Raw genomic sequence first — 12,991 nt, 5'->3', positions numbered from 1 at the left:
CCCTGAATGGTTAGGTTGGGATATGTTTTGTTGTAAATTTTACTAATAGTTTGTTTTAATAGAAAAGAAAAAAAATAGAGGTTGAAGATGATGTAAAAAGTATCATTTTAATCATGATGATGTTAAATTAATATTTTAACAATTATTAAAAAAAATTACATTTTTATCATAATTCTTATCATCATATTTTTTAATTTTTTATTTGATATAAATATTGAATAAATTAAAGTTTATCATAAAATTACAATCATAAATGATCTTTTATATAGAGAGAATTATGAGATTTAGTGTAATATACAAATTAAATCTCTTTTTTAAGTGAAATCTATTTGGCAGTCTATAAAACAACAAATTAACCTGATGTGAATCGAATGTGAACCTATATCAACTGAACTACCCTAATTTAATTTTTAATAGATTTTTTCTTGCTACTCTTTATAATCTTAAATTATGTTTTATATAGAGAGAATTTTGAAATTTAGTGTAATATACAAATTGAATATCTCTTTTAAGTGAAATGTATTTGGTAGTTTATAAAACCAAAAATCAACCTGATGTGAACCGGATGTGAACTTATATCAACTGAACTAACTTAAATTAATTTTTAATAAAATTTGTCCTGCTACTCTTTACAATCTTAAATGACATTTTATATAGAGATAATTTTAAAATTTAGTGTAATCACCGATTGAATATCTCTTTTAAGTGAAATATATTTAACAGAATATAAACCGAAAATCAACCTAATGTGAACCGGATGTGAACCTATATCAACTGAACTACCTTAATTGAATTTTAAATAAAAAATTTCTTGATGCTCTTTATAATCTTAAATGACATTATATAGACATAATTTTGAAATTAAATGTAATATATAAATTGAATATTTCTTTTAAGTGTACTGTATTTGATAGTCTATAAAATCTAAAATCAACCTGATGTTAACCTAATGTGAACTTATATCAACTATCTTATATCATTTTTTTATAAAAAATTGTTTTACTACTCTTTACAATTTTAATTGACATTTTATATATATAAAATTTTGAGATTTAGTGTAATCTATAAATTGAATATCTCTTTTAGATAAAATGTATTTGGAAGGTTATAAAACTAAAAATCGACCAGATGTGAACATGATATGAATTTATATCAACTGAACTACGTTAATTTATTTATTTTTATAAAATCTGTCTTGAGATATCGACAAATAAAATAAATAACTTGAAATGGATTGTCTAATATTAGATATAATAGTCTAAACTAAACTTTTTATTTAGATCTTGCATAATTATATGGTTTGTGGTGTAGTTTTATTCTTTTTAAAATATTTTTATATAATGTATATACTTTTACTACTAAAATTTCAGCAAGTAACAATGTTAATCTTGCAAAGATAAGACTTGGACAAGTAAACTTCAATTCTAACTGAATTCTTTTATTTTCATAACTGAATTGCAATTTTAATCTATTTAATAATTTTTGAAATTGAAGCAGCAATCATATTACCACAACATTTCATGTCAAATCACTTCTGTTCACAAACATATAACAAAACCATAAAATTTCTCAGTTGGATTGTTTAGTGGGGCAGGCAGTTGGACCCACCGTCAAATTGAATCTGAATGAATGTAACTCTGTCATACACGCAGACGCACTAATGGAATCCGACATCGAAACTCATCTTCTTAACCTTTTAGCATTATTCTTCACATATTACTACTCCATTAAACCTCTTTTTTTGACCTTACCCCAAATCGAAATTGAAACCCGTACCAGAATCAAAATCCAGAGCTATACTCTTGAATTATCGTTCTTTTTCCAATTACAGCTCCTCTATCCGTACCAGAATCAAAACCCAGACCTATTCTATCGCATTTTTTTATTATATAAGGGACAAACCTGTCATATTTTATTATAAAATCAACAAATCTTGGGTTATGAGGGAATTGTGAAAACTTTTCTATTTTATTAAGAGATTACTGCAAAAATTAAAAAAGTGAGGTAAAAACATTAGATATAACCACTTTTGGGGGATTTGTATAGATTATCCTTTTTTAAAAACTTATATCTTTATTTAGCCCATATATATCTACGTATTTTGAATTTTTAGGTCTTTTCATGAACGGTAAAGGAGTGTACATACATTACACTCGATGTGAAACACGCGTAATTAAATAGATCTATTGACAAATAAATTTTAAAAAGGGCCATATAACTAAACATTTAAAAGTACAAGTGTACAAGAACCTTTTTATGGGTTAAGCCTAATGTTATTCAATATGTGGCTTGTGTTCTCTATAAAAGCATCCCACCAAGAAGATCTTTAAGAAAAATACACATGGCATTGATGGCAAGATAAACCTCTACAATTTTGAAAATATCAGCATGGAAATCCATATCTAATCCACTATCCAATAAGAAAATGCTGATCTGTAAATTTCATAATCCACAACATCTTCACATTTCCATATATAACCCTTCTCTTGCAGCACTTGCTAAATCACCAAGCAACAACTTCAACTAAAACTCATCCACTTCACCAAGTAAAAGCAAGCAGTAATGGCGAGCTCTGCAATCAAACAATCGGCATTTGCGGGTCAGACTGCTTTGACGCAATCGAATGAGCTTGTTCGCAAGGTCGGTTCCTTCGGTGATGGCCGCATTAGCATGCGCAGGACTGTGAAAAGTGCTCCACAAAGTATTTGGTATTCATTCATTCTTTTTTCTTAAGCCTTTCATTATTTTTATAATTGCCATTATAGAAATCTGATGAGATGATTAATTGATCAAACAGGTACGGTGCTGACAGACCAAAGTACTTGGGTCCATTTTCCGAGCAAACTCCATCGTACCTGACCGGTGAATTCCCCGGTGACTACGGCTGGGACACTGCTGGTTTATCCGCAGACCCTGAAACATTTGCCAAGAACCGTGAGCTTGAGGTGATCCACTGCAGATGGGCTATGCTTGGTGCACTTGGCTGCGTCTTCCCTGAACTCCTTTCGAAAAATGGAGTCACATTCGGTGAAGCTGTTTGGTTCAAAGCCGGTTCTCAAATCTTCTCTGAGGGCGGCCTTGACTATCTCGGCAACCCCAACCTTATCCATGCTCAGAGCATTCTCGCAATATGGGCTTGCCAGGTAAATAAAAATAATATAATAAATTTGTAATATATATATCACTCTCAATTGTTGCGAAACTACGTAATAGAATGAGAAGACTTATTTTAAAAAATATTCATTTAATATTATTTTTCCAGAGATAGTTATTAAATTTGTATTTTTGTATAATTGACGTTCTCCATTTTTACCAATTAATGAATAATTCTGACACAGGTTGTGCTCATGGGATTAATCGAAGGCTACAGAGTCGGTGGAGGACCCCTTGGTGAAGGTCTCGACCCCATTTACCCTGAGGCTCCTTCGACCCTCTAGGACTCGCTGATGATCCTGAAGCATTCGCTGAATTGAAAGTGAAGGAAGTCAAAAATGGACGTTTGGCTATGTTTTCCATGTTCGGATTCTTCGTTCAAGCCATCGTCACCGGAAAGGGACCTATCGAGAACCTTTACGATCATGTTGCTGACCCGGTTGCCAACAATGCTTGGGCTTATGCTACTAACTTTGTTCCCGGAAAGTGAAAAGAATCATCAGTTGTGTAATATACATACCTTTCACTTGTCACATGACTGAATTTTCTTTTGTTGAAATGATTATTAATGAAAGCTTATTTTGTTGGAATTGTATTGTATGATTGTATCAGTCAAATATCAAATTTGTTTTGGGCTTGAAATCCTTTGGTTAAATTATAGAGAAAATTACACCATAATCACCCAAAGCATAACATCTTTGTCAATTTTTTTTTTAATTTAGTATGGTGTGGTGAAACTGAATTCACCACACCCCCCTTTAAATAGGGATCCAACCCGCAATGAGCCATTGCGGGCTACATTAAATTCCTTGCCATGTGACAGGATACGTTGACTAACATCCCGCAATGGCTCATTGCGGAGCCATTGCGGGCTGGTTAATCACCCTGATAAAAGGGTGATTACTCGGCTTGCAATGGCCCATTACGGGCTGGGTGGGCCCTAGGTATGAAATTGTAATTTTTGTGCTCTAGGGCACAATTTCGGAATTCCCCTAAATATCAAAAACCCTAGAAATAATTTTTTAAAATAATTAATTAATTTTATTTGGTAATTATAATAAATTAATAGATAATTTAAGAATACATCTCTTGAACATTACACATATTTTAAATACCATTATATAAATTAAGAAATTTAATTATGAGATTTAAAAGTTTTTTTATACTATTTTATGTTAGAAAATATGAAAGATTTTTAAAATTAAATTTATTTAATGAAAATTCGAACTTATATAATTTTCTAAATTTGATGGTTGTGAATTCGATAAGTTTTTATTTATGTTTATAAGTTTAAAAATTTCAAAAATTTTGACATGTTATTAATATTTATAGGTTATGAAATAAAATATATTTTAAAAATATATTTTTAAATTTAATTAGTTAAATATATAATTAATATTTATATGTAACTTAATATATAAATTTGTTAAAAACTTAAATCAATAATATTTTATAAAAATTATGGTTATAAATTTAAATTTTTATATAAGGTGTGGGAACAACAAACCAAACTAACCAAATCAAGTTCAGAAATTTGGTTAAATTCAGTTTGACATTATAAAAATATTGTGTTTTTTATTTCGTTTTGTTTTGAACATAAGGATAAATTAATTAAGTTTTAAAATAAGCTGAAACAAACTGAAAAATTGGCCAAACCAACTTGTTCACTTCACTTAGAGAAAATTTAAACTTGTAAACTTTCGGTACAACTTTTTTTTTAAAAAGAAGAAAAATTGTAGTTCAACTTAGTTCGGTTTGAACCGAAAGCTCACTTCTACCTACAATGTACATTTAATTTGCCATGAAAGACGTTCGGCCAAATTTACAATTTTAATATAATATGTAATTTATGTATTTAAAATTTTAATATAGAAGATGCAATTTTATTAGGCCTGAAGATGATGCTATTCAGTCCAATCCTGAAGGGAAGATGATGCAGAGCATAGGATTCTTTTGTTGCTATTGTTTTAGCACATGCTTATCTTTTGTAAAACCGTCTAATTCTGTTGTAACTGTTTTAAATTAATATATGTTTAATAAATGAATAGTTCCATAGAGGCTTGGAGTTTTTCTTCACCTTCCTCGCCTGATTCATTAGTGTCGGAGCTCTTAGGACTGCTGCGAACTACTGCTAGATAAAAGAAGCAGAATCCTATACGCCAAATTCCATATATACTTATTTAGGTACCGTTTGTATTGAGGGATTTTGAAGGAAAAAATTTCATAGATTTTACAAAATTTATAGATTTTATGAAAATTCATCGGTTGGTACGGAGAAATTCTTAGGCATATTCAATCCATCACGTCATCCGTAGACTAAACCTATCATATTATGACATGTCATTAAAATAATGGCACTATCGTAATATTACAGTTCAAAAGTGTAAATAAGTAATAAACAATTTTACGATAGTACCATTATTTTAATGACGTGTTATAATATGATAGGTTAGTCTACGGATGACGTGGTAGACTGAGTCTACCTAAGAATCTCTCGGTTGGTACGAAGAAATATTATGAAAATCCATGAATTGTTTAATTTCTCATCTCCTAGGTGGTAAAGTTGAAATCCATCATTTTTAATTAATGATGGATTATGTTATAATTTAAATTTTCCAAATATATTCCTATAGATTTCATATTCAATTCAAACACTGAAATTTATAAATTCATGGATCTGGTACAATCCATTGATTTTTAAAACCTTCAATCCAAAAGGTGCCTTAATTCTTTTCAAAATTTTATATTCATTAAGTTACTATATTTTACGGATTTGATTTAATATGTCTCTTTTTTGGACGGAAACCTTACGCGGTTGTTTAGTTGTTGTTACCATTAATACGTGGAAAATAATAAAGTGAGTTTGAGTTGATAGATTAAGTTTTTTTTATTCAATGTACGTATTCTTTCGAAAAACTGATTTATCTGGTCTCTTTTCAAGTTCGGTCTCACGCACATTTCTTCGAAAATGTATGGCATATTTCTTTTTCATCCGAAAAATACTTAAAAATTCAAAATAAATTAAGTATATGAACAAGATAAAAGCGAAAGTTTAAAAAATGACCAGATAAACATAACAATAAAAGTATAGGGGCATTAATATGAGTTATGCCAATCCTATAAATTATGGCCATGATCTATTAATTCACATACCTGAGTGATAATCTTTTTTTATTTCCTCATTAGCTCTCTCTCATACACTTACAGAAATGTCTTTGTATTCGAATTCAATCCTTAGTTCATTTCTTTTTCCTTATCCTAAAAAACAAGTTTCAAAAACCGTGAAGTTTAGCCACATTGCTCTTAAGTCTACCTTTAGTCCTGAAAATTTGACGATTAATCATGAAAATACTTTAATTTCTATTCCATCAAATCAACTTCTCTTTGTAATTGCTGAACGTGACACCACTCACGTATATTTTCTAAAGTCTTAATTTTTTTTACCATTTTAGCGAATTTAGTATTCTTTTTCTAAAATTTAGCTCCATACAGCTTATGAAACTGGCAAAATTACGTCGTTTAAAAACAATATTTTTTTAGCTAAATATGTGGAAAAATAAAAAGTGGAATTGTGGAATGCTAGCTTTTAAAATTTTGTACTTAAGTTGCTTGAAAAGAAAAGATTGAACTTTTATTGACAAAATTACAAATAATCATTTTTTTTTATGTATTTACATTAAGCTATCTGAAATTTTGTTGCAGGATGATTTTAGCATTGAGAATGAGAAAAAGATTAGGGCATGCAAGCATATGCTAATGAAAGTCCACGAAGATGAAGTTTTGGGCATGATCGATGCTATCCAACGCCTTGGTATTGAGTATCATTTTGAAGATGAGATTGATTCAATTTTACAAAGGCAAAATAAATTTTATCATCAAACAAATGATCTTCGTAATCTTGCCCTTCGATTTCGACTCTTGAGACAACATGGCTACTATGTGTCTTCCGGTTTGTCTTCAACACTTCTTTTTATATCTTTTTATTGCTATTCAAAAATTTTAACTTTTTGATAACTTTATTTATTTTAATTTTTTAATAGTTTTGTCGGTTAATTTGGCGCATTGAGAGTCTGACACAGTTATATTCAAACCTCAATTTAATCAAAGTTATGAAATCTTTCTTTTACACATGGATTAATCAAGTAAATCTACGTCAGACCAAATAGATTCTGAATATAATTATTCCAAATCATAAAATTAATCAATTATACTGTCTTTTTTTTAAAAAGCAATATGTTTATTGATGCAGTTAAAATTATGAATATATACAATCATTTTATCTTTTTCTATTTGGCATAACGACTCTCAAAATTCAAATGTTAATTTTATAAATTATAATTATAATTGGATGGTAGCTATGTAGTAGTCATTGGGTATTTGGGTTGTTGCCTATTGTACTTAAATCCGTATAATTGAATTAAGAAAAAATAAAATTAAAATAGGCGACACGTGAATAAAATTATATTTCGATAAAAAGAACCTGTATATAATCGGAAGATTCGGAAGAAAAAAAATCTTTCAAATCAGACATAATATTCCATACATGGTAATCTATAATTGTTACTCAATGATTGTAGGAGTGTTTGATAAGCTCAAAGACAAAGAAAAGTTCGATCAAAAACTCAGTGATGACATTAAAGTATTAATGGAATTATATGAAGCTTCACAACTGAGTATTAAAGGAGAAGATTTGGTTGATGAAATTGGAGACTACAGTTACCAGCTTCTAAATGCATGGATGATCACATGTGTGGATAATTCTCAAGCTAAACTTGTACAGAATACACTGGATCACCCGCATCACAAAAGCTTCGCTAGATTTATGGCACAAAACTACATGGTGGGAACTAATGAAAATGGGTGGATGAAAGAATTGCAAGAACTTGCTAGATTTGATTTTAGAATGGTTCGATCAAAATACCAAGAAGAAGTTCTACAAATATCAAGGTACCTATTAATTAATGACATGTAGTTTAGGGTTGAGCATTCCGTTAGTTCGATTAAAATCAAACACAAAACCTTTAAATAAAGGCCTAATGGTAAAAAAAACCAAACCTTTACGACTTGTTGCAATTATATCCAAACCTTTTAATTTTTGCAATAAATCCAAATTGCATTTTTTTGTTGCAATAATATCCAAATTGCATTTTTTTTAGCAATAATAGTCAAATTGATGGCTAAACTTATTGTTTTCAATTAAGATATTAGGCTATTATTATGTTTTGATGTATAATGATATAGTAAAAGTCCCAACAAATGGAAAAAAACTCAAAAAAATTCACATAAAAAGTGCAATTTGGATATTATTGCAACAAAATAATGCAATTTGGATATTATTGCAAAAATTAAAAGGTTTGGATATAATTGCAACAAGTCGTAAAAGTTTGGGTTTTAAATGTTCAAAAATGAACCTACAGAATATGAAACCCTAACCGAAATTGAACCGACCTAGTAAGAAAAAGAAAATAAAACCCGATCAAACCAAATAGGTTTGTAATTTGGTTGGTTTGGTAAAAACCAACAAAATACAAGGAAAAAATTGAAATAAAATAAATTTTATAGTTTATGCGTTCGAGTCAGTTACTTTAAATAACTCAAACTTAAAACCAATCTGATAACCAAAAATCATTTTTTGATTAAAACCAAAGTGACCAAATCCATTTTTATAACCGAATTGAACCAACCAAAAGTCATTTGATCTGTCGGTATTTTTTCACCCTTATATAATGATCTATGTTGAACGTAGATGTTTTAAATTTTACATTTTAGTTTTTTCAGTTTTTAGAAAAGTTTACTTATTTTTATATAAAAAAATTATGTTCTTCTTTTATTACCCATTTCAATATTTTTCTTTTTTTAATTTTCATGCAGCATAGGGGGTCACTCTATAATATATATAGTCATGTGAACTAAATGTCTCAATATTAAATATTTATTTGGATTAATACATCAAAAAGCTCTTATTTTATTAGTTTTAATTTTAATTGGCCATATCATTTTCATTTAATTTTAAAGAATCTTTTAACTTCTAATTTTGAATATTAGTGTTGTATTTTTTCCATGAAATGACAATATTCTATGTAATTCCGTCAAAAAGAAAAACTAATAAATGGACTTTCTAAAATCAAAAATTTGATAAGAACTAAATAAATTAAAAGTTAATAGTCTTAGATGAGTTTAGCATATTTATCTTTTTATTATTATTTTTAAGTCTAATGGTATTAAAAAGTCAGATCTTTTTGACGTTTTAGAAATATATTCAAATTTTTCGAAAATTGTAAATCTATCCTAATTTGACTAATTTTTGAAAATTTATCCAATTTTTTAAAATTAATTTAATATTTTTTTAAAATTGATTTATCCGAATCATGTGACATTCTAATTGACAATTCTTTTTTTTTTCAATTTAAAAAAAATAACATATTAAATTGCTATTGTAGGCATAATTAAACAATTTTGACAAAATGGATAGATTTACAATGAAATTATTAAATTTGAATAAATTTATAACTTTTAAAAAAATTGGATATACTTTCAAAAAATCGAGAAAGTTTGATTTTTTTTTCAACACCATTAGGCCTTATTTTTATTGGATTTAGGTGGTGGGAAGACCTAGGTATATCCGAAGAGCTGAAATTTGCAAGAAACCAGCCACTTAAATGGCACATATGGTCCATGGCAACTCTTACGAATCCAAGCTTGTCGGAACAAAGAATCGATCTCACAAAGTCTATATCTTTCATCTACATGATTGATGATATTTTTGATGTTCATGGCACGCTTGATGAACTCATATTATTCACAAATGTTGTCGATAGGTCCGTATATTGATAATCCTATTATTTTTTTGGATAAATTGATAATCCCCAGTATTATTACCATATATTGACTAATCAATTCTTTTATGCGTATATATAAAGATGGGACATCGATGCGGCAGAAAGACTACCAAACTACATGAGAATATGCTTTAATGCGCTCCACAACATCACAAATGAAATTGCCAACAAGGTCTATGAAAAGCATGGCCGGAATCCGATAGAATCGCTACGAAAATCGGTAAAAATCGAATTGGATTTAAATTATAAGTTTGAATTTTGGTATAATTATCCCCTCCTAAATTCTAATGGTGGCTTCGACGTCGTCGCTGCGTACGACTAATTATATATGGCACGTAGAAACATCAATTTATCTTTCTTGTAATTTTTTCGATGTGACGACAGTGGAATAATTTGTGCAAGGCGTTTTTAGTAGAAGCAAGATGGTTTGCTTGTGGCAGAGTGCCAAATGCTGAAGAATATTTGGAAAATGGAATAGTGAGTTCAAGTGTATATGTGATGCTAGTTCATGTTTTCTATTTACTGGGTCAAAGGGTGACTCCGAAAGCTGTGGAATTGATCGACGATAATCCAATCATAATGTCTTCTGCAGCTATAATTTTTCGGCTTTGGGATGATTTGGGCAGTGCTAAGGTACATTTATATATAAATAGAGCACAAATACACAGCTATATGATTTGTAGCTCAACTACTACTGCAACTGGTTCAATCGCCAGTACCACTACAAGAAAAATTAGAATTAGCAGCAAACATTTTTACTGTTAATAGTGCTAAAATTAATATTATTAACATATAGTAATAAAAAAAATTATAGCATGTTGCTGCTAGTAAAATGTTGCCTTAAATAATTGGTTATAAATAAAATGCTGTTATAACTTAACCAACGGCATTAACTTTTAAAATTGATGCTGCAAAATGTATTTTAGCAGCAAAAAAATACTAGCTGCAAAAAAATTTTGTTGCCATATATAGAATTCCTTAGGCTTAATTCTTTAAAAAATCTTCACCTTGCATTTTTTCTTCGTTTATACCCTGACCTTGTGAAAACACTATTTGTACCCAATTTTGGGTTTTTATGTTTCATCCCTACCCAAAAGCATTAAATTGTACTTTTTTCATTTGGAAAAGAGATTAAAACATACTTTTTTCTATTTTAAAAAATACAAATAGATCCTTAAACTTAAAAAATAATCAAATACATCCAAATAATTAATTAATTTTTTTAATTTTATAAAATAATAAAATAATAAAAAAAATTATTATTTTTTTTAATTTTTTTGTCGGAAATTTTTTAAAAAAATTAAAAAATTAAAAAATTAAAAAAAAATCGGAAATATTTTTTAAAAAAATTAAAAAAAATTATGATTTTTTTTAATTTTTTCGAAGAAGATGGTATTTTTGTAGTACTAATAAGTTAAAAATTAGGGATTATTTTAACCTCTTTTTCAAATGAAAAGAGTACAATTTAATACTTTTGGCTAGAGATGAAACATAAAAACTGAAAATTGGGTATAAATGGTGTTTTTACAAGGTCACGGTATAAACGAAAAAAAATGAACAAAGGGTCAACGCGCCCCCTAAACTTGTGACACGGGGTCATCTAACCCAATTTAAACTTGTTTGGGCAAATAACCCCAAAACTCTTCATTTTTGGGTCAAATAACCCCATAATTATATTTTTAAAACGCGTAAAATACAAATCGGAGGTAAGGGATGTAAAAAAAATAATTAGATACTTCCCTAATTGTTGCGATATAATTATTCTAAATTTATTTTTTAAATAAAAATATAAATTATAGGGTTATTTGACCCAAAAATGAAGAGTTTCGGGGTTAATTGCTCAAACAAGTATAAATTGCGTTAGATGACTCCGTGTTATAAGTTCAGGGGCGCGTTGATCCTTTGTTCAAAAAAAATGCAAGATGAGGTTTTTTAAAAAAATTAAGCCAATTCTTTATAATGAGTATTTTTCAACTCAGCCTAATTGGACTAAATGCTTAACCCTTTGGATATTTAGACCGGCTGGCCTGCCGGTTTTAAGTTCAACCCCCTGAACTCGCCAATCCGGTTTAATTTTTTTCAATCACTAGTCTAGAGTCCAATTCTTGAAATATGTTCTTTTCTCGCGTGTAGGCGATAGGCATCATTGATCGGATAAAGGCATCCGTAAGTTACATTAGGTTTGGTCGTACATGATTTTAAGATTTTTGTTCATATTTATGGAATGTATGTAATTATAATTATTTGTGTGGTTAAATTCAACTCTAGATTTAGAAATATAGTTTTCTCATATATATAGATTTGTACAGGATGAAGATCAGGACGGTAATGATGGATCATACGTGGAATATTACATGAAAGAAAACGCAGGATGTTCATTAGAAAATGCAAAAAAACATGTTACTAAGATGATTTCAGACGCATGGAAAATATTGAACCAAGAATGTCTATTGCAAGATCAATTTTCACCAACTTTTAAAAAGTCATGCCTGAATCTTGCAAGAATGGTTCCTCTGATGTACAACTATGATGACCATCAACGCCTTCCCCTTCTTGAACATCATGTCAAGTCTCTTTTTTCAATGGCGGAACCATAATCTTAATTTAGGATATTAAAAAAGTTTGTCTTTTGGTTATTTGTTATAGGAGCTAAACGATGTGCTATTTGGTATTTAAAAAATCAAAAAAAAAATGTATTAATATACTCCTTTCATGTCATAAAAAAAAGTTACATTTTTATGATTAAAAAAGTTACATTTTCGGATCGGTTTTTGGGTCGGAGTTGGCGGTTGTGGGGTGGTAAGAAGCGTTTGAACGTCGGGATGAGTTTGATGTTTTTTTATTTAAAAAATTCATTATATATATATATATATATATATATATATTAAATTTATTTAGATTTAAAATTGCAGTTGATTCAGCAAAAATTCATCACATATATCCTTAATTTTTAATACATCCTTTATCTTCATAATTTAATCAAATATTTCCTTAATATT

The 12,991-nt window shown here is 28.9% G+C and overlaps 1 protein-coding gene and 1 pseudogene across 1 annotated transcript; both read left to right on the top strand.

Annotated features, from left to right (window-relative positions):
- Positions 1-2,491: 2,491 nt before the first annotated feature.
- Positions 2,492-3,743, top strand: LOC126655545 (chlorophyll a-b binding protein 37, chloroplastic-like; annotated as a pseudogene).
- A 256-nt stretch (positions 3,744-3,999) lies between these two features.
- On the top strand, positions 4,000-12,647 carry LOC126657235 (probable terpene synthase 13). The gene is made up of 9 exons (XM_050351896.2): positions 4,000-4,028; positions 5,044-5,108; positions 6,340-6,566; positions 6,856-7,102; positions 7,731-8,100; positions 9,753-9,971; positions 10,074-10,212; positions 10,377-10,625; positions 12,302-12,647. Exons 1-9 carry the CDS (start codon positions 4,000-4,002, stop codon positions 12,587-12,589), a joined length of 1,833 nt encoding a protein of 610 aa, XP_050207853.1. The 3' UTR covers positions 12,590-12,647.
- Positions 12,648-12,991: the final 344 nt, after the last annotated feature.

This window comes from Mercurialis annua, linkage group LG7 (assembly GCF_937616625.2).
Source record: "Mercurialis annua linkage group LG7, ddMerAnnu1.2, whole genome shotgun sequence".
Classification (NCBI taxonomy): Eukaryota; Viridiplantae; Streptophyta; class Magnoliopsida; order Malpighiales; family Euphorbiaceae; genus Mercurialis; species Mercurialis annua.
Note: the sequence above shows the minus strand (reverse complement) of the source record. Positions and strands in the feature narration are given on the sequence as shown.